This window comes from Cebus imitator, unplaced genomic scaffold (assembly GCF_001604975.1).
Source record: "Cebus imitator isolate Cc_AM_T3 unplaced genomic scaffold, Cebus_imitator-1.0 Scaffold227, whole genome shotgun sequence".
Taxonomy (NCBI): domain Eukaryota; kingdom Metazoa; phylum Chordata; class Mammalia; order Primates; family Cebidae; genus Cebus; species Cebus imitator.
The window spans coordinates 2,312,781-2,338,269 of record NW_016107542.1 but is presented as its reverse complement, the minus strand read 5'-3'; the positions used below and the strand labels follow the sequence as shown (position 1 = coordinate 2,338,269).

General features: G+C 37.5%; 1 protein-coding gene across 4 annotated transcripts in view; it reads left to right on the top strand.

The window, feature by feature from the left end:
* GLIS3 (GLIS family zinc finger 3) overlaps positions 1-25,489 on the top strand; it is a 501,312-nt gene that overhangs the window by 373,505 nt on the left and 102,318 nt on the right. For all 4 annotated transcript variants that reach the window (XR_005195239.1, XM_037727311.1, XM_037727312.1 and 1 more), the window contains 2 exons: positions 17,213-17,374; positions 21,588-21,698. Coding sequence is in view for 3 of the 4 variants with exons in the window: in XM_037727311.1 (XP_037583239.1) it covers positions 17,213-17,374; positions 21,588-21,698 (273 nt within the window). In the remaining variant the exon portion in view is untranslated. The remainder of the gene's footprint in view (positions 1-17,212; positions 17,375-21,587; positions 21,699-25,489) is intronic.

Genomic DNA, 25,489 nt, shown 5'->3' with positions numbered 1-25,489 from the left:
TATAATGGGCAAATCTAATTACCATTGGCAGTATTCCTCCAGGAAAGCCAACAGCAAGTACTAATGAAAGAATTGTTATCAAAAAGATGTTTTCAACAGCTTACTTTTAATCCATTGAAAAGTCATTAAATATGCATCGTCAGCTCTCTGCATTGCGGTATGAAGCAAGACCATTTGTACAAAGAAATATCCAGCATTGCCTGCAGAAAACATCTATATTACTGTGTCATTGTTTGAAGAAACAACTCAAACCCTCACTTCACAAAGGAATCACTGAATATTAAGAGATGTGGAAGTCAGTGTAAAGATCAAAATATGAATATCCATCAGCCCATTTTAGTCTATCCACAATGGCTTAGAAACAGTTGGAAAGAATGATCTGTGCAATATTGATCACATAAATGGAAAGAAATCCTAAGAGATAAAGGGGACCTTCTGTATATCGTAAATACCTAAGTGCTGCATATGTAACAATTTCTTAAAAAAAGATAAATATTCTCAAAAGATTCTGTCATAAAAAGAACACCTTATGGAAAGTCCAAGTTGACTTTTTTCCCCTGGCCAGATTCCCTTGATGCAAGTGAATCTTTCATTGGGGTAATAAAGATATGGCTAAATTTTCTGGTGAGAGACAGAATTTATCAAAGACTATATGTAGTGCAGACTTCTCAAATCCCGGAGAAATCCAAGAAGTAGTGACTTGACTCTTCATCAGCCCATGAGTACATCTTTATGAATATCTGAACCGGGAACTACCTAGGTAGCAATCACAATATGATTTTTTTTTAACAAAGAATAAATAAGATTTGCGTAAGGGAAAAGCTAGGCTGGGGTTGTCAATTAGATCCCCCAGGACCTTACTAAATAAAGTGTGGCCTTTATTTAGTAAGGAGTTTTTTAGAAATGTAGCATCCAGACCCCATCCCAGACCTGTTGAATCAGAGTCTGCTTTATAAGGAGCTCCCAAGGAGATTAAAGTCCAGGAAGCACTGCACTAGAATACCGTTTGGTATGTTATTGTTTCAGATATTATGTGTTGCTTCCATATAAAAATTACCTGATAAAGTCTCAGGAATTGACTTTTGGTCATTGAATAAATGATGATCCAAAGAGTGGCTTTAACATTTGGATAACCTGACTCATTATTACTCATCAATCCCAGAATTTGTAATTTTCATGTATTGAGCACCTAGCAAGTTCCAGGCATTGTGACAGGCTCTGGAAATAGATGAACAAAATAGATGCAGAACCCAGCAGTGGGCTGTTAAGCAGATGATTACTGAAAAGTGTTTTTAATGGCAGACAGGTAAAGAATTAGGAAGGAAAAATATAGTGTACAAAGAAGATGCAAATTAGGTGAGCCTGCTGAGGTCCGGTCTGGAACATCAGAGAGTGCCAGAGATCCCCTGGGTGGTGGTGCCTCTGGGAGGCTTCTGTTTCAAATGGGCCACAAGTAGGCGGAAGAGCAGAGAGGTGGATTACGATTTCCCAGTAGTAAGGTGACCAAAAGTAAACTGATGTCAACAAACCAGCTTTTTCCCCATAAACAAACATTTTATTGGCCATATGATTTTAGTTTTGAGATATCAAAAGCTTACATGGTTTGCTCAAATTAGAAAAATAATAAACACCAAAAGTCCAGGGAACATGCAAACAGAAGCTGTAGATAGGGCGTTTTTTCCAGATCTGCCTTGAGGATCGTCCTTCTCCAAATTCTCTCGGCCTGGGGGAACTGTGACTGGGCAGTTTCTGGTTTCCCCTCTCTCACCACGGTTGTCTAAAAGTTCCATCAGTGAGCCAGTGATCAGCTGAATCCCAGATCTGTCTTTACTGTGTCTTCAGCTAACCTCAAATCATCTAGAAATGCATGTGTGTGTGTGCGTGTGTGTAGTGTGTGTGTGTATTGTGTGGGGTGTGTGTGTGTGTGTGTGTGTGTGTGTGTGTGTGTGTATGTGTGTCTTCATGCTTCTTTCTCTCTTTGTCTCTCCTCTTTTCCCTGTTGAGGTTGCTTTTCCATCTCAGTCATTTCAAGTTTGAATTTGATTTGCATTTCTAAACTGCTAATTATACCAATTACTTGCAGTGCTTCTGCATTCTAAAAAGAAGTCTGAAACTGACCCCTTTTATTAAAGTCAGTGTCAGTTCACTCTGAAATTTAGAGCTATGGAGACAGGTCCCTTTTTCTTATTTTTTTTCTTGTATATTTTTAAAAGGCCAACTGCCAGTGACCATATTTCTCAGGTCTCAAATGCTCATGTTTCTAGTCATGTTTTTCTGTAGTCCAGCATACATTCTTTAACTAAATACTACTCTTGAAAGATCAAAAGGAGTACTCCCTGCTTTCATTTTGTTCTTGGCTGTAGCTCATGGATGGCTTGCTTTTTTTTTCCTTTCTTAATTTACAAAAAGCTTTCTTTTCTTCAGAAGAAAAAGAAGTGGCTCTGTGGATCATAAAGAGATCGTTAGCGTTTACTAATACAGTATGTTCTTAAGTTGCTTTACTACCACGTCTTTTCAGTATTATTTACTGAGCAGCTGAAATAATTGGGCTTTGAATTTTTAGATTACTATAAAGCAAGACCTATTGTCACTTATTGCTGGGTGTAATTGCACCATATGTATTTAGTGAAGCTATTTATTCATCTCCCTGGTGGATAACTTTGTCAGAATGAGTTGAGATATTTTCTGTGTGTGCAGTTAGAATCCAGAAAACATGCATTTCATGTCAAAATTAGAAATTATAGAGGGATTCACAAACATTTTTTTTGTCTCCAGACCTGAGGGTCTGTTCTGTAAGTTTGTCTCATCTTTTATTATTCCCCATTGTTAGAACGAGCACTGTTCCTATGAATTTATGGTTATTCTGATGGATTTGAAGCCCTAGAAGCATAGTTTCAAAAACAGGAAAGAAAGAGAGGGAGGAAGGAGAAGAGAGGAAGAAAGCATTTTAATATGAATGACTTGGATTTAATTTTTAACAAGTCACTTGTCCATTATTTGATAGATCTGCATTGGGTGCTTACCACGCACGCTGCTGCATCATGAAAAGGGACAAGCCTGGTTCCTGTCATAATGGACTCACATTCCATGAGGATGCTATAAGGGCATGTATGTCAGAGACTAAACCTAACCACCAGGACAGAGAATGCTTTTCTGAAAAAGGAATATTTCAGCTACACTCTAAATAGTGCATAGGATTTAACCAGGCAAATAAGAGGAAAACATTTTTCCAGGCAAAGGAAATAGCATGTGCAAATGCCCTGAGGTAAGAAGGGGCATGGCACCCTTGAGAAACTGAGCTGAGGGAGCAGGGGGCAGGGGAGGTAAGGATGAGGCTGAAGAAGTAGGGAGGAGCCGCACCAAGTGAGACTTATGGGCCATGGTGAGACTTTGAGCATTATCTGAAAATCAGGGAGAAGTCTTTGAAGAATTCTACACAAAAGAGGAACATTATTAGATTTCTAGTTTTCAAAAGTGACTCCAGCTGCAGTGTGACACCAGATGGTGAGTGAGGACAAGAGTGGGCGGGAGAGACCTTTTAGGAGATCACTGAAGTTGACCAGGTGGGAGACCATGGTGGCTTAGTCTAGGGAAGGTCAGAGGTTGATGGAGAGAAGTATTTACTCATGTTTGAGAGATACTTGCAGACTTGGATATTAGAGGTGGGTATGTGGGAGAGGGAAATGTCAAGAATGACTTGTAGGCTTTGGGGCTGGGTGAATAGAGAGCAGGGAGTGAAGACTCTGGGGGAAAAGGTCATTGTTAAGTGTTGGAATAGGTACTTTGAGGTGCCTGTAGGCCTTCAGTATAGAGACATTGAATAGGTAGTGGAGCTTGGAGTTCAGAGAAGAGATGTAGGTAAAATAGTAAAATGAACTATTTTTCTCTTTCTTGAGGAATTTTGCCTCAAAGAAAAGTGAAAGTGCTACAACAAATATTTAGGCAAATACTCCATTGATTTATTATTTTTCCAAAAAAGATGATTTGTTGAGCACCTAATATGTACTAGACACCTGTTAGATTGTGGGAACTTCTAAAACATCTTTCTTTTTTCCATTAATAAAGTTACTTTGAAGAAAAGCTAAGCTAAGTATGCACCTAAGAAGGGCAAAGTTTTGTTACTGTTGGTAATTCTTTTTCTTTTTTTTTTTTGTTTATTTTTCCTTTGTTACTGTTGGAATTGTTAGTAATTCTCAGGATCCTATATTTGATAAAATGAAAAGGGATCTTGCTGTAAGATATTTCATTGTTTGGCTGAATGTGCAATCTTGTAGGTTCTTCCAGAATTGCCATGTTGACTGTTTTATGCCAGGTATCATTTTGGATTTTTTTCTCAGCAGCCCAGGCTGGTGAGTGGCTCACAGATGCATACCACATTTGTTTTTATTTGAGAAGTATAGTTAGTTAAAAGGAAGATTATGCCAAGGACATAAGGCTCACAGTACTTTCTAGTCATTGCTAGTGGTTTAATTCTGTGCTCAGATTTTGATGAGAATGATTACTATCATTTAGGATAGTTGGTCTTTGTGAATTTAAATTATTAACATCTTTTACTTTGTAAGAGAAAAAGAAAGAGAGCAACTGGATTCGTCCTAAGACATGTTTCTTTCCTTATCTCCTTAACCCCTTGAAAAGTAACATTCCTTTGGAATTACATGGAGGGAATGCTTGGTTAAATAACTGAACCAAAAGGCCATGATCCCAGCTGAGGCTCTTTACTTACTAGCTGTGTGACTTTGGCAAGTCACTTAAACTCTCTACATCTCAATTTCCTTCACTTGTAAAATAGGAACAATAATGTTAGATAATTTGAATATATATGGATGATGATAATGACTAACATTTATCGAGAATTTACTATGTGCTAAATACTTTCCTGCCAAAATTGTTGGCCTGGTAAAATGGCAAGGAGATAGTGTAAAGGGAAAAACATATCATGGAAACAACTCATTTTACTAATTCTTTTACTTTTTGTGGAAATAGTAAACAATAGTAGTTAAATTCAATGCAAAGACGAACTACTCTAAATAATTAGACCCATATTCTCATCAAATTTAAAGTATCCGAGATGATGAAATATTCTCATTTATCCCAGACTTTATAATTTTAGGCAGAATTTTTCATAGACCTGTTATTCTTGTGATAATTGGAGTCAAGTTCCACAGAGAGGGAGTGGAAGGTGTACTAAGTAGAACAGTCAGGGGCATTGAGGTTACAATTCTGAGGCAAGGTATTTTCATAAGATTTATAGGGATCAAAGTGCAGTGCATGCATGACAGTGACTGAATAACACGCGGGTCCTAAGACCTAAAAGTGGAAAGAGTTAGTGGATTTAATGACAGCTTCTTACCCATGAGTGAACATATAGGAAGAAGGGCATATAAGAAGAAAAGGCAAAGTGTGAGAGAGATTTCCTCATCAACCAACAGAGAGAGAGACATTCAGTAATGGGTTAGAGTAGTTTAAAATCAGGACAAGAAAGGAGAAGAGCAAGTGGAAAGAATGAAGGATTTTCTGAGTCCCTGCTGTGTGCCAGCAAGGGCTTGTGATGGGGGAGCTATGCAGAAAAGTTCCACCTTGAAAGAAAAAAAAAAACTGGAGATGATGCATTTTTGAAGCAAGTGAGTGGTTTTGATGAACCAATGTGGGTTGTCACAAAAGATTGTCAATCCTAGGACGATGAAGCTGCAGTGAAGGCATCACTCTGAGGTCTTCCCTTTGTAATGGCCGCCAGGGCTAATGCAAGGTTTTGAGTCCCATTATTTTCATATCTCCTTCTTTTTTAGGCAGCCAGTCACAGATGATTTTTAACAAGAATTACAGGATTTATATTTAAGAAGTGCATAATGGAAATCGATGGCTTTTTGTTGAGAAAAGCACAGTGTCAGGAAAATATCGCTGCCACTCTCTTTCCCCCTGTCGCAATGGTGGAAATTTTACATTTGAAAGTGAAAAGGCTTAAGATATAATTTTTTAATCCCATCTTTCCTGCCCACTTGCATCTCTTCCAAAGCTTGTCAGGGCCAGATCTGGAATAGCAAGAGCCATTAAAAATTTGGCATCTTGCACTCCGTTTTTTGGAATAAACTCAGTGTGGGCCAATTTATGGTAAATTATTCTCTTCGTGTGTGAATTTCCTTTTCTCTCTTGGCAAATTCATGCTTGCTTCTACACCCCTGCACACAGATCTTAAACACACACATTTATTACAGAATCTGTGTGGGATATGTGTGCAAGTGTTAAAGTGTGTGCCCATGGCTGTACCCACAAATGCATATGCACATATTTGCACCTATGTGCCTATATGATGAGCAAATTGACTTAAACAGTTTGTCTTGGAGGTTTGTGTTGCTGTATGTATGTTAGCATACATTCTGTTGCAACCCGCAAACAGTTTCTCAGTCAAGAGATGACAGAATTCAGCAATCATTTTGGGAAACACCATAGTAAATAAATATATTGCTTAGTTCTGTTAAACCAAGCATGCCAATTCTTAATAAAACTGAAGGCAAGCAGTGGCAATTCTCATCTTTGCAGTCAAAGACAATTAATTACTGGGCAGGCAAGTCCATTGCCAACAGGGAAGACAGAGCCAAGGCTTTGCTTCAGCCTGTGTGCTTTGAACACAAACCCTGTAGCCAAGCATAGTTATAACCTGGGACACCGGATTGGAGTCTCTGCCTCCCATTCAGAGAGGTTGGTTATAGGATGGTGGACAGAGGCATGGCATCATGGGAAACTGCTTGACCTGTTCTTTGGGGACACTTGACTCAGGGCAATTGAGGGCAAGGTCGAAAAGATCTTTTTTTCTTTGCATGAGAAACTCTGATGAGAGGCTCTTTCCTGGCATATTTGACAGCATATTAGCTCAGCTTTTAAAGGGCAATTCAAAACAGTTTCTTTTCCTTTATGTATGAAGAAGGCACACATTTATGTGCCTTGAATTATTGCTAATAACATGTTCCCAATAGATCTGTGTGTTTAGCTCCAGTTTGGAAAAGGGAGTGGTAGGAAAACAGCTCACTTACTTCACCAGTGTGCTAAAGATTTCTCAGAACATCAATAAAGAAGTAAATGCATCACATTCACAAAAAATATAACCATATGTTGTTATTAGTATTTTTCCTCATGTGGTTAAATATTAAAACAATTAAAGATACATTTTACAGTGGTTCTGTAGGACATTAAAATTCAACATCTAAAGCCTATAAATGCATCTTATAAAAGCTTTTGCAGTGTTGACCATTTAATGTCATCATGAGCAGTAACTAACCCAACCTAATTAAAAGGCCTTAATGAGCTTACTGCACAAGGAAGTCTAGGAAATCAATACGCTTTCTTACAAAGAGTTCATTCTCTCCATTTTCTTCAGCATTTATTTAGCAAATAATCTGCAATCACTTGCCAAGTACATGCCAAGCACCGTACCTAGTGCTGGCAACAAAAGTATTAATAAGACTCAGTACCTTGTCCTTATAAAGCACACAGCCTAGTAGGGGAAACAAACAATCCAATTACTGTACTTCCAAGTGTTAGCAAGGCAGTAGGCAAAGCATGGTGGGGATGTGTGGTCACTGATCTGTTCTGCCTTGGCAAAAGCCTCAAGGAAGGCTTCCCAGAGGAGGCGGCACCAAGCTAAAGGGTTAGTGGGGATGTAATCAGGCACAGGAAGTAGTATATGCAAAGGTGAGAGGCAAAAAGCAACATTCTGCTTAGTTAGGGAATTGCAGCTGGGCTGGCCTGGAGCCCAGGTTGGAGATGTGGGGGAAGAGGGGACTGGCCTGATCACATTATGCTAAGCCATAGGTCTCATACTTTTTCCTCCCCCTTCCCTTCTTTGACCTGTAGTCTCTGTTTTGTTGTTGTGGTTTTTCTGCTTTTTCTTTCATTTTGCATAATTATTTGTCTTTTACTTCATCTTTCCCTTTCTGACTTCTGAAAGTCGAAAATATATTTCTGAGGCAGATCATTTGGAGAAACTAGAGTTACAGAGAATGCTTCTGACGTTTATTTTAAATACAAAAATTATTACCTAAAATCGAAAGGATGAATTCTCCAACCTTCTCTCAGCTTCCTCACCTCCCCAATAGTCACCTCATTTTTATATATAGAAAATAATATGGGGGTGTTCGAGCAAGCAGGGTCAGATTCCAAGTTATTCTGTATGTATTTCTATCTCCTGGAACACATTATGAATGCAGGAAAGGTAAAATGAAAACTAATGTTAATTTTGCATCATCTGCAGAGCCTAATGAAGTACTGAATGTGCAAGAAACTCAATATGTGCATGAGAAACATCAATACGTCCATGAATGGATGAGGGAATTGGTCACTTGGTATAGCTTGTACTTAGAGTTTGAAATAATTATTTTCCTTAATATAGAGTAGTAAAACATCTGAGTACTGCTTTTATTTGTGTGCTTTATACTTTATACTTTTTATTTTGATCACCACATAGCCAGGTATAATTCCATATACATGTATCTATAATATATAAGCATAATACTTTTGATATGTTATCGATACATGTCACCACATAGCCAGGTATAATTCCATATACATGTATTATATGTATGGAATACACGTATTATGTATAAGAAGTATTATGCTTATATATTATAGATACATGTATTTGGAATTATACCTGGCTATGTGGTGATCAAAAACACAGGTACACAGAAAATTAAATACGTTGATTCCTTTTAGCTATTGCTATGGTTTGAGCATGATACCCGGAGCTTATGTGTTGAAAATTTGGTCCACTATGTGTTAGTGCCGTGAGGTGGGGCCTTTAAGAAGTGGTTAGATTGTTAAGAGGGATTAATGTTCCCATGGGCCTGGGTTAATTATCACAGGAGTGAGTGAGTTCTCACTCTAATGGGACTGCATTAGTTGTCTCCAAAGCAGGCTGTGGTCAAGTGAGGTCATTCCTTATGTTTTGCCCCCTTTTCTCACATGCCGACTTCCCCTTTGGCCTCTCTGCCACAATATGACACAGTATGAAAGCCCCCAGCAAATGCTGCTGCCATGCCCTTGGACTTCTCAGTCTTCTGAACTGTGAGTTAAATAAACTTATTTTATTATTATTATTATTTTTTTTTATAAAATACCCAGTCTGTGGTACTCAGTTCTAGCAACAGAAAATGGACTAAGACAGGTATGTTTATGCAGAGCTAATTACATAGCCATGAAACATATTTGCTCTACTGGTATGTTATCAAATGCATTTTTTTACTGTCTGTCAACCCCTGAAGTATACATGCTTTTGTGGATATATATTCACAAATTGCATGAAATCAATGCTAATAAATAACAGCAGCAACAAAAACTTATTGTTTTGCTTACACAGCCTCCAGGCAACCAGTTTTTATTATTTACTTACTCACAGAAATAATTATTCACTTGAAATTGTAGTTTTCTGGCATTGTATTGATATAACATGAGTGCCATATGATATGTTTTATGTGTCAGTGTTGCACTGTGAATATTCTGTTTCTAGTCATGATAAAATGCCCATGATGAGGTTCCATTTGTCCCCAGCTCCTTTCAATGTTACAAACCAGACATTTGATAATTTCCATAAAAATTTAATATGGTTCAAATGCTGGCACAGAAATAACATACTTCTCTCTACATTGTCTTGTGGCTTCTTGAAAAGTTTTTCCATTTTCATTTTTTAAGTTGAACTCTCATTAATTTTGCAACCTTATTTAAAGGACCCTTTTAAGAATCAGCTGCTTCCCCATGACCCAAATGTTAGAAAGCAACAAATTCCTTTAAACCAATACGAAACATGTATGTACTGTCCATTTCAGTAACCCTGAATAAATAAGCCGGACAACAAGCCAGGAAGTTGTATTTATGAGCTAGTTAATAGGTCTGTTTTGTACACCAGATTATTATACAAAGGAAAAACACAGTAAGTCACATCTCTTTATTACAGTTTAGGAAAACATTACAGAAAGAGTTTGATATTAATTCTGCAACATTTTTAATAGTTCCAGATAATCTGGGTAAATGAGGACTGTAGGCCACTTCAAAATGCCAGTTGACTGGTATGCACTCAGTGAGTGATTGACTCATTGAGACCAAAGTGTCATAGCCTTTTCTCTCCTCCACCTGCCCCATCCAAACCCAGGGTCAGGGAAACTTTGAAGATTGTTGTAGGACATGCAAGTGAAAATCTGTTTAGCTACCTGGAACTTTTGGAAACTCAGTTTGGGTTACACTGATTTCCCTCAAGTTAAGAGGACTCTCAACTTAACCAGGGACGACCCTATCCTAACTTTAAATAATTTTCTAATGAGGCAGTTATTATTCTGGATAAAACCTTTGAAATGTTATAAAATCAGATATTACCTTTTGGCAACCAAAAGGAAACACAGAAACTCCTGAGTGCAATGCTCTGTTAAGGACACAAGTGTGATTTGACTGTAGCATGAGTAAAATCGCAAAGCAAGAATACACAGAGACATGGTCTCTATTCTCATCGTGGAGTTATTAGTCTGCATAAAACAGGGAGCAGAAGGAATTCCCTATTATTCCATGTAATCGATTCATGAATTAGATACTTTTGAAAAGCCTCAAAACATTTGAATGATTTTCTTTTTCTCTCCTTATGTAGCACTTTCTACAAACTGATGTAAATATTAAGATTTGCTAGAGCATCCAGTACTATTAAGAATGCATTGGAGGCTGTGCACGGTGGCTCACGCCTATAATCCCAGCACTTTGGGAAGCTGAGGTGGGTGGTCACGAGGTCAGGAGTTTGAGACCAGCCTGGCCAGCATAGTGAAACCCCGTTTCTACTAAACATACAAAAATTAGCCGGGCTTGGTGGTACGCACTTACAATCTCAGCTGCTTGGGAGGCTGAGGTAGGAGTGAGGTTGAGGTAGGCTGAGGTTGCAGTGAGCCGAGATAGTGCCACTGCACTCCAGCCTGGGTGACAGAGCAAGGCTCTCTCAAAACAAAACAAACAAACAGAAAGGAATACACTGGAAACAGAAACCAGAGTAGGACAAGGTGAGCCGTATGTCCAAATGTGAAGTCTGTAGAAGGAGAAACAAAATCAGATGGCCCCACTGTGCTTCTACAGTCTTTCTTGTGATTCTTGGTCTTTTTTTTCTGACCTTTCTTCTACTTTTTTTTCCCTATGATTTTCCCACCTACATTTTAAAATTAGATTTAACTGTTTCGCAATCTAACATGTAAAACTGCCACAGTCTGTTTCTTTCCTTTAGTATTTTATTAAGTTTCTAGTTCTTTTATGTCATTTCTTCTTTTTAAAATCCCACTATAGTATACATTTTCAAGATTAGGGTGACCTAATGATCCCTAGAATGTTGCTGCTCAAAGTGTAGCCTTCAAACATCCACCATTTAGAAGTATCACCTGGGAGACTGTTAAAAATCCCGGATCTCGGTCCCACCTAGCCCTACTGAGGCAGAGTCTGTATTTTAACAAGTCTACCAGGTGAAGGTGGGAAGCACTGCTCTAGAAAGAAGCTTCCAGAACTAAATCCCAGCTGAAAACACTCATCAGCTTTCTCACCTCTCCTCAAGTGTATAAGGTGGCCCTTTGACCATCTTTTTCTGAGTCACAGAAGTGATCTTTCACTTACAGCTTTGAGGTATGTGCTTGATTCAAGTGGACTTGAACTCTTGGACTTACTGTGGAAGTCACCTTGACAGTATCTGCAGGATTAGAAATATTCGCTGATCCTCCTGCTCATGCCATTCTTCTCTGTTATCTTTGGGCTGTGTGTGGAGATGTGAACTGGCATATAATTTGTCAGTCAGTTCTTGCTGCATAGCTTGGCATCAGACATCACTAATGGGATTAATTGGTCTTATTGACGAAATTGTGAAAGTGTGTACCTCCCAGGGTCGTAAACACTAAGGCTTAATTCAAATCAAATGTATATTTTAAAAAGCATGTCCGGCATCATCGACTCCTTTCTGTTTGGATTTCATTGACATTAGCAATGGTATGGAAACCTGATCAGGAAAGGTTTGCTGTTATTACTGCTTTGAATATGAACTTAGGCTTCTCAGCACTCTAAGTAGCTGATTAAGGGAGGGAGTAATATTCTACTTAATTATTGGTTACACATATGGAATAAGTCCTATTTTAATGGTGTCTAATGAGCCTTTCATTTTTAGAACCTTATACAAAAACCTCTAATAGAAAGGGAAAGTAATATTTCAAAGGTCATCTTAATGCCACTTGATGTCAACAATCTGTAATCAAGCCAATATATATAGATGATGATTACAGTCCAGTTATGATTCTTTAAATATAAAATAATCTAAATTAGCATAGTGGTACAAGCTAAAGTTCTTTAGGTTTGCAATAACAAACTTTCTAATTAAAGTTTGTTACTTGAAAACAACCTCAGAGTTAAAGAAATTTTTCTCAAAGTGAGGCTTCATGCAATGTGGTATTTTCAAAACCCATGAGTATAAGTTCTGTCACTTACAGTTTCATGCACCATTCCCGTATGTGTCCGCAAAGCCACTGATATGTGCAAATAGAAAATGATGGCTTCCCTTCTGTGCTTTTTCTCAACAGGGGAATATAATGGGCAGTAGAAATATGGGATGTTTTATTGGTCAGGAGGCCACTGAGGGAACTTGTGGGCACACCTATTTCAGAACTAGACACCTGCCTGGTAGCAGATTAAAAAGTTGGGAATTTAAAGAGTCTCCAGTAAGAGTTGGAAATTCTGAGATTTTGTGCTTTTTGCCCTGCTCTGTAATGGAGAAGACTTTTCCATCCTAGGATGGTTGCTGCTACACTAGTCCATGCAGCTCTTGTTAGAAATGGGTAAATTCTACAAAACACTTTACTTTTGTCACAAGATTTTCATCAATAAATGGACAGTGATCACAGTATGAATGGCATTTCCTAACTCACCTGGTTACACTGTGGTAGTGTTCATCAGAATATCCAAATCTTCTTGAGGGCTTGTTAGCAGTCAGATGGCTTTCATTTTTAGACCCTTACACAAAAGCCTCTAATGGACATTTTTCTCGAAGTGAGGCTTCATGCAATGCAGTATTTTCAAAACCCATGAATCTAAGTCTATTCTATAGGTCTAGGATGGGGCCAGAGAATTTGTATTTCTGACAAGGTGACGCCAATGTTGTTGGTCTAGGGACCTCTTTGAGAACCACTCCTCAGGGGTGCATCAGCATGTAACCTGCCCAGTTGTACATATTGACCTTGCTTCCATGTCCATAGGGCTTACTCAGTATTTGTTGGGGAAAAAATAATGCTATTTAGATAAAATTACTAACATAGGGGAAATTTTCTAGCAAGAAACTTGGTATAGAAATAAGTCCTCTATGCACACCAGGCCCCTTTTCCACCACTGCTGCTCCCTACATGTAGTTCACTCTGTATTTGTCCCACTTATATTCTATTCAGCCACCTTCTGTTTCCCCCTTAGATTCTAAGGGTTGGTTTGTTGACTGGTGTTTCTCGTGTTTTCCTGTATGTAGCCTGTTTTTGTACTTTGGGCAAGCTTTGGCCTGATAATTCAGTCATGTGTCACTGAGTCCTGGGCTCATGGTCTATAGCTAGCCCAGGAAGCAGAAGACCTGAAAATGGGATATTATTCAATTTTGGGTAGGAGTTGTCCAGTGGCAGTGATGCAAGCAGTCAGTTGACAGTGTGGACCTTAGGTTTGAGGATGGACTTGAACTTTGGGAACCTCAATGAGAAAGCCTCTGCATCTGGCCAAACCCAAGGAAACACTCCTAATCGTCCTGGCTTCCCTAAGCTTAGATGTCCATTTACAAGGTGAGACATGCTCACTCATGAAAGATTTGGAAAACATGAAATAAATAAGAAGGTTAAAAGGCATCCATTTGTTCAGACAGCCAAAGAATCCAATTTTGGTATATTTCATAATAATCTTTTATAAGCCTACCTAAATGTTGTTTTATTTTTAATGCATTTGCATTTAATTGAACTTATAAATCTAGGGGTAAAACTGCCCGAGGGAGGGGAAATTCTTGTGATGAATTACAGGGTTGTTCCTATAATAAATGATAATGATTCATGATAAAATTGTTTGCTTTCAAGTTTCATCCAGATGCCATTAGAGAAATGAACAGCACCTCCTTTCTCTTTTTGCAGAATTGTCAGTGTGACAAGTTCATTCAGGTGTGGTGCGTTGCACACTCCTGTGATGAGTTGGATATTTGGCACCTCACTAAGTCATTTATTAATCCTTTAGTGCCTGATTTTACCGGTCTTAGGTTCTATGGTTCCTGCAAGTGAATTTTGTCAACAAGAGTAAGCTGGCGCTGTTATGTTGTGAGCCCCTGACTATATGAAATTGCCTTTCTTCTGCCTTTATTCATACAACATAATGAGGTCAAACCCTTCATTCATAATCTTTTCCCCTGAGAATATTGTAATGCTATTCTATGGTCTTCTGCCTTTTCTTGTTACAGAGGAAGCATCCGATATCAGCTAGATTTTGATTATTTTACACATAATCTTTTTGTTGTCATTTTCAGTCTGGGTGCCTGTATTTTCTTCTATCCTTGCTATTTGAACATGGTCAGGATGAATCCCAGCACTTGGGAGTCTGAGGTGGGTGGATCACGAGGTCAGGAGATCAAAACCATCCCGGCCAACATGGTGAAACCCCTTCTCTACTAAAAATAAAAAAAAATTAGCTAGGTGTGGGGTGGTGTTCCTGTGATCCCAGCTACTCAGGAGGCTGGGGCAGGAGAATCACTTGAACCAGGGAGTTGGAGGTTGCAGTGAGCCGAGAACGTGCCACTGCACTCCAGCCTGGTGACAGAGCGAGACCCTGTCTCAAAAAAAAAAAAAAAAAAAAAAAGAAAGTGGTCAGGATGTCTTGAGATATTGTTCATTTTGCACTGATTTGCTTGGAATGCAATAAGCCCTTTGGTCTTTGAATATTGCTTCTGTTAATAGTAATCATAGCAATTAGTTGACTTTTAACTGAATATTTAAGTGGATATTTAACTGGAAAGAACTTGGAAATGGTATTCTTACATATAGTTTATGCTGTATCAGGTGAACAGTTTGAATTCATCAGAGACATGACTTGGATCCTTCTAATCCCTCTATAGTAGAACTAGGGATCTTATTTTATCCTGTACTCACAGAAACTTCATTAATCCTATTCTGAAGTAGTTCTTCACTCTCATCGTGGTGCTGAAACAATGCAGCTTTCTCTCAGACCAAGATTGGGGTGATTGTGGACCAGAGTGGATGTGGGGCCTACTCGGGTTTGGGAATGCGCCCCTGGAGCTGGCCCCAAAATGGAATCCACCCTACAAAAGAGCCTTGCTAGAAACTTAGTCTACAGACTTGGCGTGTCTAAAACCACAAGCTCATTTCAGACCTAAGTGTGGTCCACCAGGTGATTCCAAGTCAAATAAACTGAGCTCCAAGAGTTTTCTCTGAGTCGTCATTCAAAGAGAACCCTAAAAACAGAGGTTTGTTCAGCAGAGGCCTCTTAGCTATGAGTTGGGGGTTAATTTTGATTCCCTTTATTCTTAAATTTGAGAGTCACTTGAAAACCTGCAGAAATAAGCCCCCTAATTCCTCTCTCCCTCTAGTGACGTTTCCTTTTACTCTGCTGAAAAAGTAGTTGGCTTCGTCAGCATTCATCTTCTGTTCAGGCTAAATTTATTTTTATGTGAAATAGAAATCAGGAAAACACCAAAATTATTTTAAGCAAAATATCAAAATTGAAATAAACCAACATATGTCTGTGAAACATGTATAACTCTCAATCAAAAATAAGTGCAACTTTCATAAATTTCTTAAAATACCCCAGCATGCAAAATCTGGACAACTTAAATAGATGGAGTTATGACATGTTTAATTACTTTTTTTTACTTAGTTCATCCTTTTCTTAAAAATGAAAATTCCAATAACCAAAACCTGGCCAGTTCTAGGTCATTCTGTTGTGAACAATGTCCTCTACCATCTATGATAGTAAGAAAACCAAAGAGTTTTAGAAAATTTCTTGCAGCAAGGTTAATTCATATCTGCTAATTTTGAATGGAAACCATATGGAACTTACTTTCCTTCCTTACCCACCCTTACCCCCCTGCATTCCTCTATAAGAAGTGAGTCTTCTTAATTGCTTTAAATGTATTATGCTTCATTCTGGTAGGTTTTCCATATTTCTCAGTTTGCCTTCCAGTGGGAACTCAAATGGGATTAAAACTGTCTAAGTAACATAAATATTCTGGGGTTTAGCACCAAAGAGAGAGTTGAAAGATAAATCCCCATCTCACCTTTATGCTTCATTTATAGGCTTTCTCTAACACGTTCTCTTTATTAGATTGTTACTCCAAAGTTTGACCCTATTAATAGTAGCTGATATTTTGTCCTTAGAAGACATTAAGTAAATGTTACTGTCAATAAATGTTATTGACAAACCAGTGACACATTTATTGAAATCTTAAGCCTTTCATCTTCTTTTCCTCATGAATTAGATAACAAAATGTTTAAAAAATAAAACAAAGATTAGAATATTACAGTACTTTATTTGGAAAATGGTTTTGCACTAAATGAATTGCCTGTCTTTTACCTTGTTTTATAAAACGTGTTAAAAACTTTATCTCATTAGTCTTGGCATTACCATATATGTTAACATGGTCACTCTTTTGCGAGTTGGAAAAAACTTACAAATATAGTTAAGGAAATTTGTGGTCATATTGATCTAGTGGACACATGTCTTTTTCATCCTGGACTCACGAATCTTCAATTCTCCTTTTTTTCATATATCACTCTGATTTTTTATTAGTTTATTAGTTGTCAAAAAGTTTCTTCCTTTCCAGTTCCTTCAATTTAGACCAATTTGGAAATGGAAAAGTGTGTTAATTTTCAATACACCTTTAAGACACACATGACTGTTTTTTTAATTAACAGAGCCAGATGGCTCACAGTGAATTCTCTCTGACATAAGTAATCACAGAAATCAGCTTGGGACCCAAATCTGGTACCAAAAGTGGCATCTATATTCAATGGAAAAATGCACTTCACATAAACATTTGGATATTTTTAGAAGCAATATTTATTACTGTTTGGGTTTGATTTTATTTTATCATTTTAGGCAAAGTACAAATGAAGGACTTTTTTTTTTTTCCTGTCCCCTAGGCTCAAACATTCAAGGTCCTTCTCAACAACCAAAAATTGTTTTCTTTTTGCAGTTTGAAGGTTGCAAGAAGGCCTTTTCAAGGCTTGAAAATCTCAAGATCCACTTGCGGAGCCACACAGGCGAGAAGCCCTATTTGTGCCAGCATCCAGGTTGTCAGAAGGCCTTCAGTAACTCCAGCGACCGCGCCAAACACCAGCGGACACATCTGGACACTGTAAGAATGGCAGGAGCTTTCCACTTTCCAGCCCAGAGCCCAGTGTGAGGAAGTGCCTGCTTGATAGTGGGCTGGTGAAATGTTCGCTTTATGGTCTGCAGGTTACAGGGACAATGCCAAGGGCGGCAATGGAGCCTGGTAAAAGGCCAGATGGGGTCCTATTTGGCTGTTTCATTTTTCTGTAGTAGCAGGTTATTCTAAATATTACAACCTCCTGGGACAAAAGGGTTTTTCGGTCATTGCTATGTACAAAGCATAAGCAGTTTAGGGGCTGTCCTGTGGTAGATTTCAGTACTGAGAGTGATCAGTAGAGACTGGCATTAAACTCAGTATTCAGATATCAAGTCGGTAATACATGTTATTGCCAGGAATATGAAGCAGTTTTTGTTTTTTTTTTTCTTTGTTTTTTTATACCCTGGTTCCTTTCCTCTTGACATAAGAACTTTGTGGCTGGAATGATTTTCGAGAGTGAATTTGGCCCTTTGCTTTAGAAACCACCTGGCATTTTCACCTTCAACTGATCTAAGAAGAAAGCAAATCTTTCCCAAGAGTTCAGTTTCCTCATGCTTCCTATCTGTTAACAGCCACATATTCTTTGACATCAACCCTATGAGAACAATTGATTTTCATTATGACACCCTTAACTCCCTTAATGCAACATTTTGCTCATTCCCAAATGCCGTTTCTATGATCCTTGTCTTTTATTTTCTCAATTACATTGATAGCCCTCCTTTGCATTTCCCAGGCTTTGATGCCATTTTCCTTACACTAGGCCAGATAGACTCTAGGTAATTTCACTTCACTTAACAAAGCCATCAGGGTAAGTGTATTATACACATCACAGATCTCTTATCCCACGTTTCTGCAAATAATGTATTCATGACAGTACTTTTTCGGTGCTAACATTCTGATGTCTATTATTAAACTACACCAGAGTTTGAATTTTGAAAAGATACTGTTATTTCTACATACCTTCTCATACATATTTAAGATTCTTCTGATGTTATAGTTGACATATTTATTAAATTTTATATTAGTCTCTATTAGTCATATCGATAGAAGTCATTTTAGCTATATGTCACATAACCTTTCTAAACAGAATTATCCCCTAATATGCATAAATGTGATGGTTTGCCTAGTGAATATCTCAAATATAATTAGAGCAACAGGAGTGTAGGATGGACCCAGTTTCTCCTCTACCTGAATTCAGTGATTTTGGGACCAATAGAATAGAATACTAAATGAATAAATATAGTGAATAGTGGGATTTTTTTAAGTAGAAAAAGAAAAAAATAATAAATTGTGTTAAAATGCCCTATTTTGTTGTGCCTAAAATGGTCTTGGTAGGATCCAATAAATTTTCCAATTTGTCATTAACCTTTATCATGGAAGAATGAACATTTATGGGACAAGATTGTCTTGAGAAATTGCTTCTACTCCAGCTAGTTATCTGTGGTTTGAAAGACTATCGTGAGGCTCAGTGTCACGGTTCCGCACTGCCCTCCTTTGCTTGGAGCTAATTTTAGCCAATCAAACTAAACGCATTTTCAGAAATCATTTTGAAATAAAAATCTATATCTTTGTTAAAAATTTTTGAGGATAGCTACCTAATACAATAATTTCCCGATTTTTATTCAATGCAATAGCTTTTAAAAACTCAGCTACTTTTGTTTTTGGAAAAATTATTTCTCTACTAAATATTTTTAAACCATCTTTCTTCCTTTGAGCTCCAAACTAGCTCCTGTTTACATTTTTACTACATTTAACAAACTAGTAAGCTCTTTTAAGAGCATATAGATATCACACACTTGTTTTAAAAAACAAACTGTACTTGCTTGAAGAATTTATTATTTAAATGTAAGTCCTTGCTCCCTTTCATTAAGCACTCCTTATGCTAATGCTGTCAGAATTTTGGATAAAGTATCTTTCTTTAACTAAGTGGATTCTGTATTAGTAGAAAAAACAGTCTTCCCATAAAGATTACTGAGTTCTTAATTCTAACCCTTAAAATTTGTATTAATTAATTTCTTTATTAGAATGTCAGTATCTAAACAGAGAAAGTAATTGTACAGTACAGGTGGAAAATAACAAAATATATGGTTGGATGAAGTGTAGCATGCTAGTTAAAGCCTAGGTAACCTGAGATAAAATGACAGCTGCAGCAGCACTGCTTAACCCAGTACCTGACATTGCTATTTTGGCATACCAGTCCCTTCCTGGTGGCTGACAACAAGAGAAGAAAATGAAGGAGCGCTGAGAGGAAAAGTGGGTGTAGTCAAGCTTTCTCTAGAACATTTCAAAATCAAATAGAAAATGACATCACCAACCTAAATTGTAGTGATCATGGTAATAATAATGGCATCAATTTATATAACTTCTTAATAGTCATTAAGCGTTTTGTACATGCAACATCTCCTCTAATGCTCAAAGCAGAAGCTTTTACAATGGGATTGCCAGCAAAGATCTTAGCTAGTTGTACTCCTGAGGCCAGCACAGGGTAGCGAAGGCTAGTGCAGAAAGGCTATGTGAATTCAAAAAAGATTCCCAGGTTAAAGAAAACCTTTGCTTACTCAGTAGAAACTAATTGGCATGTGACTTTAGCCAATAATAAGCTCACTATTTTGTGGAAACCATGAGATATGGAGAAGCTGGTTTATCCGTTGTTCACTTTTAAATCCCTAATCTGAAGCACAGTGCCCAGCACATCCTGGGATTGTACTTTGGAGTGATTCAACCAACCAGTCAAATAGTCAGTCAATGAACATAGCAGATATCAAACACAGAATTCAAGTTTAGTTTCCCAAATTAAATTATATATTCATGATTTTACCTTGTTCTTAGAATCAAAAAAGACACAAAAATGGAGTGAACCATAAATATGGCTTCTAGTAGGTTAAATGATGTAACCCACTTATTTCTTGGCCCACAGAATGACACACATGCACATAAAAACAGAAGCAACATTAAAAATAAATTAGATATATATATTTTAAAACGATAACAAGTTTCTAGATCAAGAATCCCAAGATAGGCTTTCAGGTCTCTTCTTTACATTTCACATTATACAAGCATAGCTCAAATACCTCACCTGAGGAGACACTAAGCAGACCAGTTACTATTAATATATGTTACGAACATAGCTAATCCTGTGATTTTTAATTTTTCATTTCTTGAAATAAGCAGAAGATTTTGATTTATCTCACAACCGAAGAGTCATAGTCTCAAACCTTTGATGAGTTTAAGGATCATAACAGTAGGAATAGGTGCTGAAATGTGAATGGATGTGAGCTGCTCTTATTCATTCATTTCTATTTTGTACCAAGCACGAGGAATACAAAAATTAAAAAGGCTGGGGGTGGTGGCACACGCCTTTAATCCCAGCTACTTGGGAGGCTGGGGCAGGGGAATTCCTGGAATCCAGGAGGCAGAGGTTGCATTGAGCGGAGATCAAGCTGCTGCACTCAAGCCTGGGCAACAAGAACAAAACAACATCTTTAAAAAAAGCATAGCCTAGACTCAGCTTTAAGCACCACACCTCACATCTTTCAGGAGCATGGGGAATTGGAATAGCCAAAATGTGTGTTCTGATTGTACTCCATCAAGAGCTTGTTCAATTAACTCAAGTTCACTACCAGGACTCCTCTGCAACTAATATTATTAATGCTTCTCTGGATGATTTTTCACATGTCTGTTTGAACCCTACTGTCTCTTACTCACTTTACACTAATTTTCTCTTCTTAATTCTCTCCCTCTCTCTTTCTGAATCAGGTTTCTTCTGAAAAATACCCAGTTTTTTTCTGGACTTTTCTACAGCTTCTTTACCTGAACCCTTAAAGAGTATGTGTTTACTAGTTTCTGACAGTACCAAAGATTATTCTCAGGGAAACGTAACTGTAAGTATGACTGGAGATGCTTACTAATAATTTCCACATTAAAAAATGCTGCAAGAGGTTTTGTGGTTAGAGTGCACACTAAAGCAATCTCTTAGAAATCATCAAGGATAGGGCATCTCTTTGTTCCTTGAAAGTTTACCCTTCTATTTACCATCATGCAAAGTTACTAGACTTGGTAATTAAAATGCATGAGTGTTAGCCAGCATTTCACATCAGTCAGTTGGTAACAGTTCATGCTCTGAAGTCAATAGTCTTTGAGTAAAACATTCCCCAGTTACCTTTATGATTTAACCACAGCTGTTTCTTTCTTTCTCATTTAGAAACCTTATGCTTGTCAAATTCCAGGATGTACCAAACGCTACACAGACCCAAGTTCCCTAAGAAAGCATGTGAAGGCACATTCTTCCAAAGATCATCAAGCAAGAAAAAAGGTAATTTTAAAAGAGAATTTTCCAGCCAGGAAAAGCATGTTTAAATTATTCTTTACATACACAGAACTTCTGCAGGGTGCTTGAAATTCTTATACTTCTCATGGTGTAACCTGCTTTAGACCATTTGAAGAGGTAAGTCTCCCATGAAGCAATAGCAAGGCTATGGTTTGCATAGCTGGTATAGCTCTGCAAATTTCTGGGGAAAGCTTGTATAATGGGAATCAGAGAAAAGCAGTGAAAGTCCCTTAAACTGGAAAGCAACATAAAAGCTTTTATGGAAGTTAAAATTAAGTTCAGATAGCGAAAGAAAATTGAATTGGGAAAAACAATGCCACAGAAGTTTTTTCTAGAAAGAAGTACTTTTTCATAAAATATCAATTGGCCAAAATCATGAAGCTCTAATGAAGAAGGTAAGTAAATCTCTAGGACAAGTAGAGAGCATTCTTTAAGCTTAGAGAAAAAGCAGATTTCTGGATTTTTAAGAAAATCTGAAAAAGGAATTGAACTTAAAATCACTTTGACATTAATGAGGGGTTAATGCATTTTCAAAGTTCATAAAAATAATAATATCTTAGATTTGGAAGAAATGTGAGAGACCAACCAGGCTATCCACTTGGCTTGCTGTCCTAACTCCATAAGATGTCTAGCAAGTGGTTGGCTGTACTGTGCTTCAACCCCTCCAGAGACAGAGAGCTTACTACCTTTCATGGAATTTCCTAATAACCAAATTTTTAAATTTTTGGACCAGTGAGTATCTTCTATTCATGGCAGAAAGCATGTTGAGCTGACCTTGGCTTTTTGAGTGTTTCATCAGTATTGAGATAGGTGCCTGATTGATTTAAGGGCCCTTTGTAACAAATTTAAGGGCAGTTTTAAGACTCAACGTATTTCAAGTGATTGAACCCCATGGCAAGGGTTTTCAGGTCACCGTGGCTTCTACTTAGAAATTTTGCATTCTTTCATGGTTTATAGGGATTTAACACTTTTATGTTGGGAAATTCTCTATAGCCTTTTTGTTACTTGAGATTTTTTTTTTCTTCCTTGAGAGGTATTAGCACAATGCCAGCCGAGGGTGCGTATATGGAAAGAATTTGACCTTTTCCCTGTGAGTTAGAAAAATGCTCAGTCAGGGGGATTTGATAGTCTTAATTGCATACAAACCCACTCTTGTAAGTTAATTGTTAAAATCATTTTTTACCAGAAATATAGTAAATTCCTTTAATTGGAATCCCAGGAAATTGATATCTGTGATCATTAGACAGACACTGAATATATTCTGGTGTTTCAGAAAAGCAAAGGAACTGCTAAGTTAATTAATAATGTAAATAAGTTAGAAAGTACGTGCTCAATCTTCTTAAAGTAACACACCATTTTGCATACTATTAACTACTTTCAGCAGGACCACTGTCTATTGTTTTTGTCATCATCTATATATACCTTATAAATTTGAAGTAATGATTTTTTTTAAAAAAAAAAAACCTTGTAGATGAGAGTTTTTCCCATTAAGTCTGACCATTTTCTGCCTCCAAGTTGTCCAAATGTGTAAGGTTTTATTGTAATAGTAAATCTATCAATAACATTGGAGAGTGTCCTTGTAGAGATTAACAATTGTCATGGACATGAAAGAGTATAGGTCTCCTATCTAGACAAATAAGCAACCCTGTGATGTTCAAGTTAAGAAGATAACCGAAGTTGACAGGTTTGGAAACATAACAGGGGATATTTTCAGCAATTATTAATGGCTTCTGTTCAAACATGACAAGTTTCAGCCCTTATATAAAGAAAGAGTACCTTTGATTGTGTGGAAGATTCTTGAAGCACTGACTGAAAAACTAAAACCAGATATTGAGACTACAAAATATTATTTTATTGACAATTTGGAGACAGCCTTTAACAAGCAATCTAAATAAACAAGGTTATACTTTTAAGGAGCAGTATTATACTCTCATGTCAAATATTGCAGTGTTCTCTTAATTTTATCTTATGTACAAGGAGATATTGTCTCTCAAGTGGCTTAGCTTTTTATGGTCACTGTTTTCTGCAAGTGGTTGAATTTGATTTCATTGACTTGTTGACTTGCATTGCCCAGCCCTTAGTGATAAGTTTGCAGTGTTTACTTTCCAAATTTTAGCCTGCTTTTTATCCAAAGATTATAGAAATTCTTTATGAATCCATGATGGATTAATTTGTGGAAATTAAAATGATGAAAGTTGCTCCATCCAACAAAAAGAGGAAATGTCACTCCCAGGAGAAGCAGTTGCTAATAAATCTGAAACTAGTCAATCCACATTTCCAAATCTTGTGCTGATATACCAGCGTGTAATATTTACATGATACAATGTTTTTACTAGACCTTGGAGAGAATCTAATTGCTCACTCGCATCAGGACTTGGTATTTGAAATATTTCCTGGCAGCAATAAAAAAAAAAAGAAACAATAAACCTTTTAAGGCAGAATTAAGACTATTTATGACTTTAATTAAAAATTTAAAACTGGCATCATTTCAAAAAAGCCTTTTCAAAAATGTGAATTAATCAAAAATAACCATAAAAATTCCAGCCTGATAAAGGCACAGTGGAGTAATGGTCCCAGTCCTAGGGAACTGTTTTGTTGAAAAGAATAAAACCCTTTTCTGTCACACCCTGTTAGTCATGGACTTATTTAATATACCCTGCTTGCCTGCCTGCCTCTAATCCTCTTTGTAACCTCCCCCTAGACACTAAATGACATTATTTTGGTCGTAACGTTGCCAGCTTTATGAGTCCTACTGTGGAATTGGGGCCAGTGACAAGGCACCCATAGCCATAGATAAATATGTGTGAGGAGGGGCAGGGATCTCAAAAGTGATGCTCTGACTATGGGTATGTGGCCCTTTTCCACACCTGTTGGATCCTACTGAAAACCAATAAAAATCTGAAATCTCAGTTAAACATTATTCAAGCTGTGAAAAGAAATAAAAGGAAGACGGAAAAAAAAAAAAAAAAAAAAATCTCCTGTAAAGGAATGGGGATAATTTGGTTCATTGCATGCAGAAGAGTAACTTTTCTCTTTGCATAATTCGTGTACACCCACACATCCCATCAGCCGATGTACAGACTTCCTTCATGGAATGTGCTTTGCAGATCTCGAGTCCATTAAATCAAGGGCTACACAGATAAATGGGTGGCAAAATACTTAAGGCACCAGCTATGGTCTCCACAGAGAATAGAAGAAGTTAGCCTATAGAGCAAAAGGCAGCATCTGTCCTTCAATTCTGTCTGATAGTGAATAAGTGAAATAAGAGAAAACTAAGGCAATAAGCCACTTGAAATTTTCCTCAAGGCTATGAGCTTTATCAGAATTTTTCATTTTCACCTTGGAAGTGCCATAAACAGGCAGGTTTCCTTTAACTCCGGCCTGGTATTGAAATGGACTTTTAAAAAGTGGATGCAAACAATGCCTGGCCAGAAGTTAGAGGTGACATGAATCTTTCATCCATTTCACGCTTCCACAAAGATTCAAACTTTAGTTGTGATTTGTTAAATGTTTGTTAAACATTGACCTATGATCCACCATGGTTGATGGCTTTCACTTTTGTGACCTCAAAACAGGCTGTTATAAACCAAGGGCAGCATTTTAAATGGGTGTGAATGCAACACACATTTATATTCCCTTCTTAGAGAACAGCGCTGTATTGCTTTCTGGCAAAATTAGGGCAGCCTGTTAACTGCAACTCTTTATAGAGAACTGGTAACTTTTTGGAATCTGTTCAGAGCCACCACCACCTCTCCCCCAGATATACTGAAAAACAG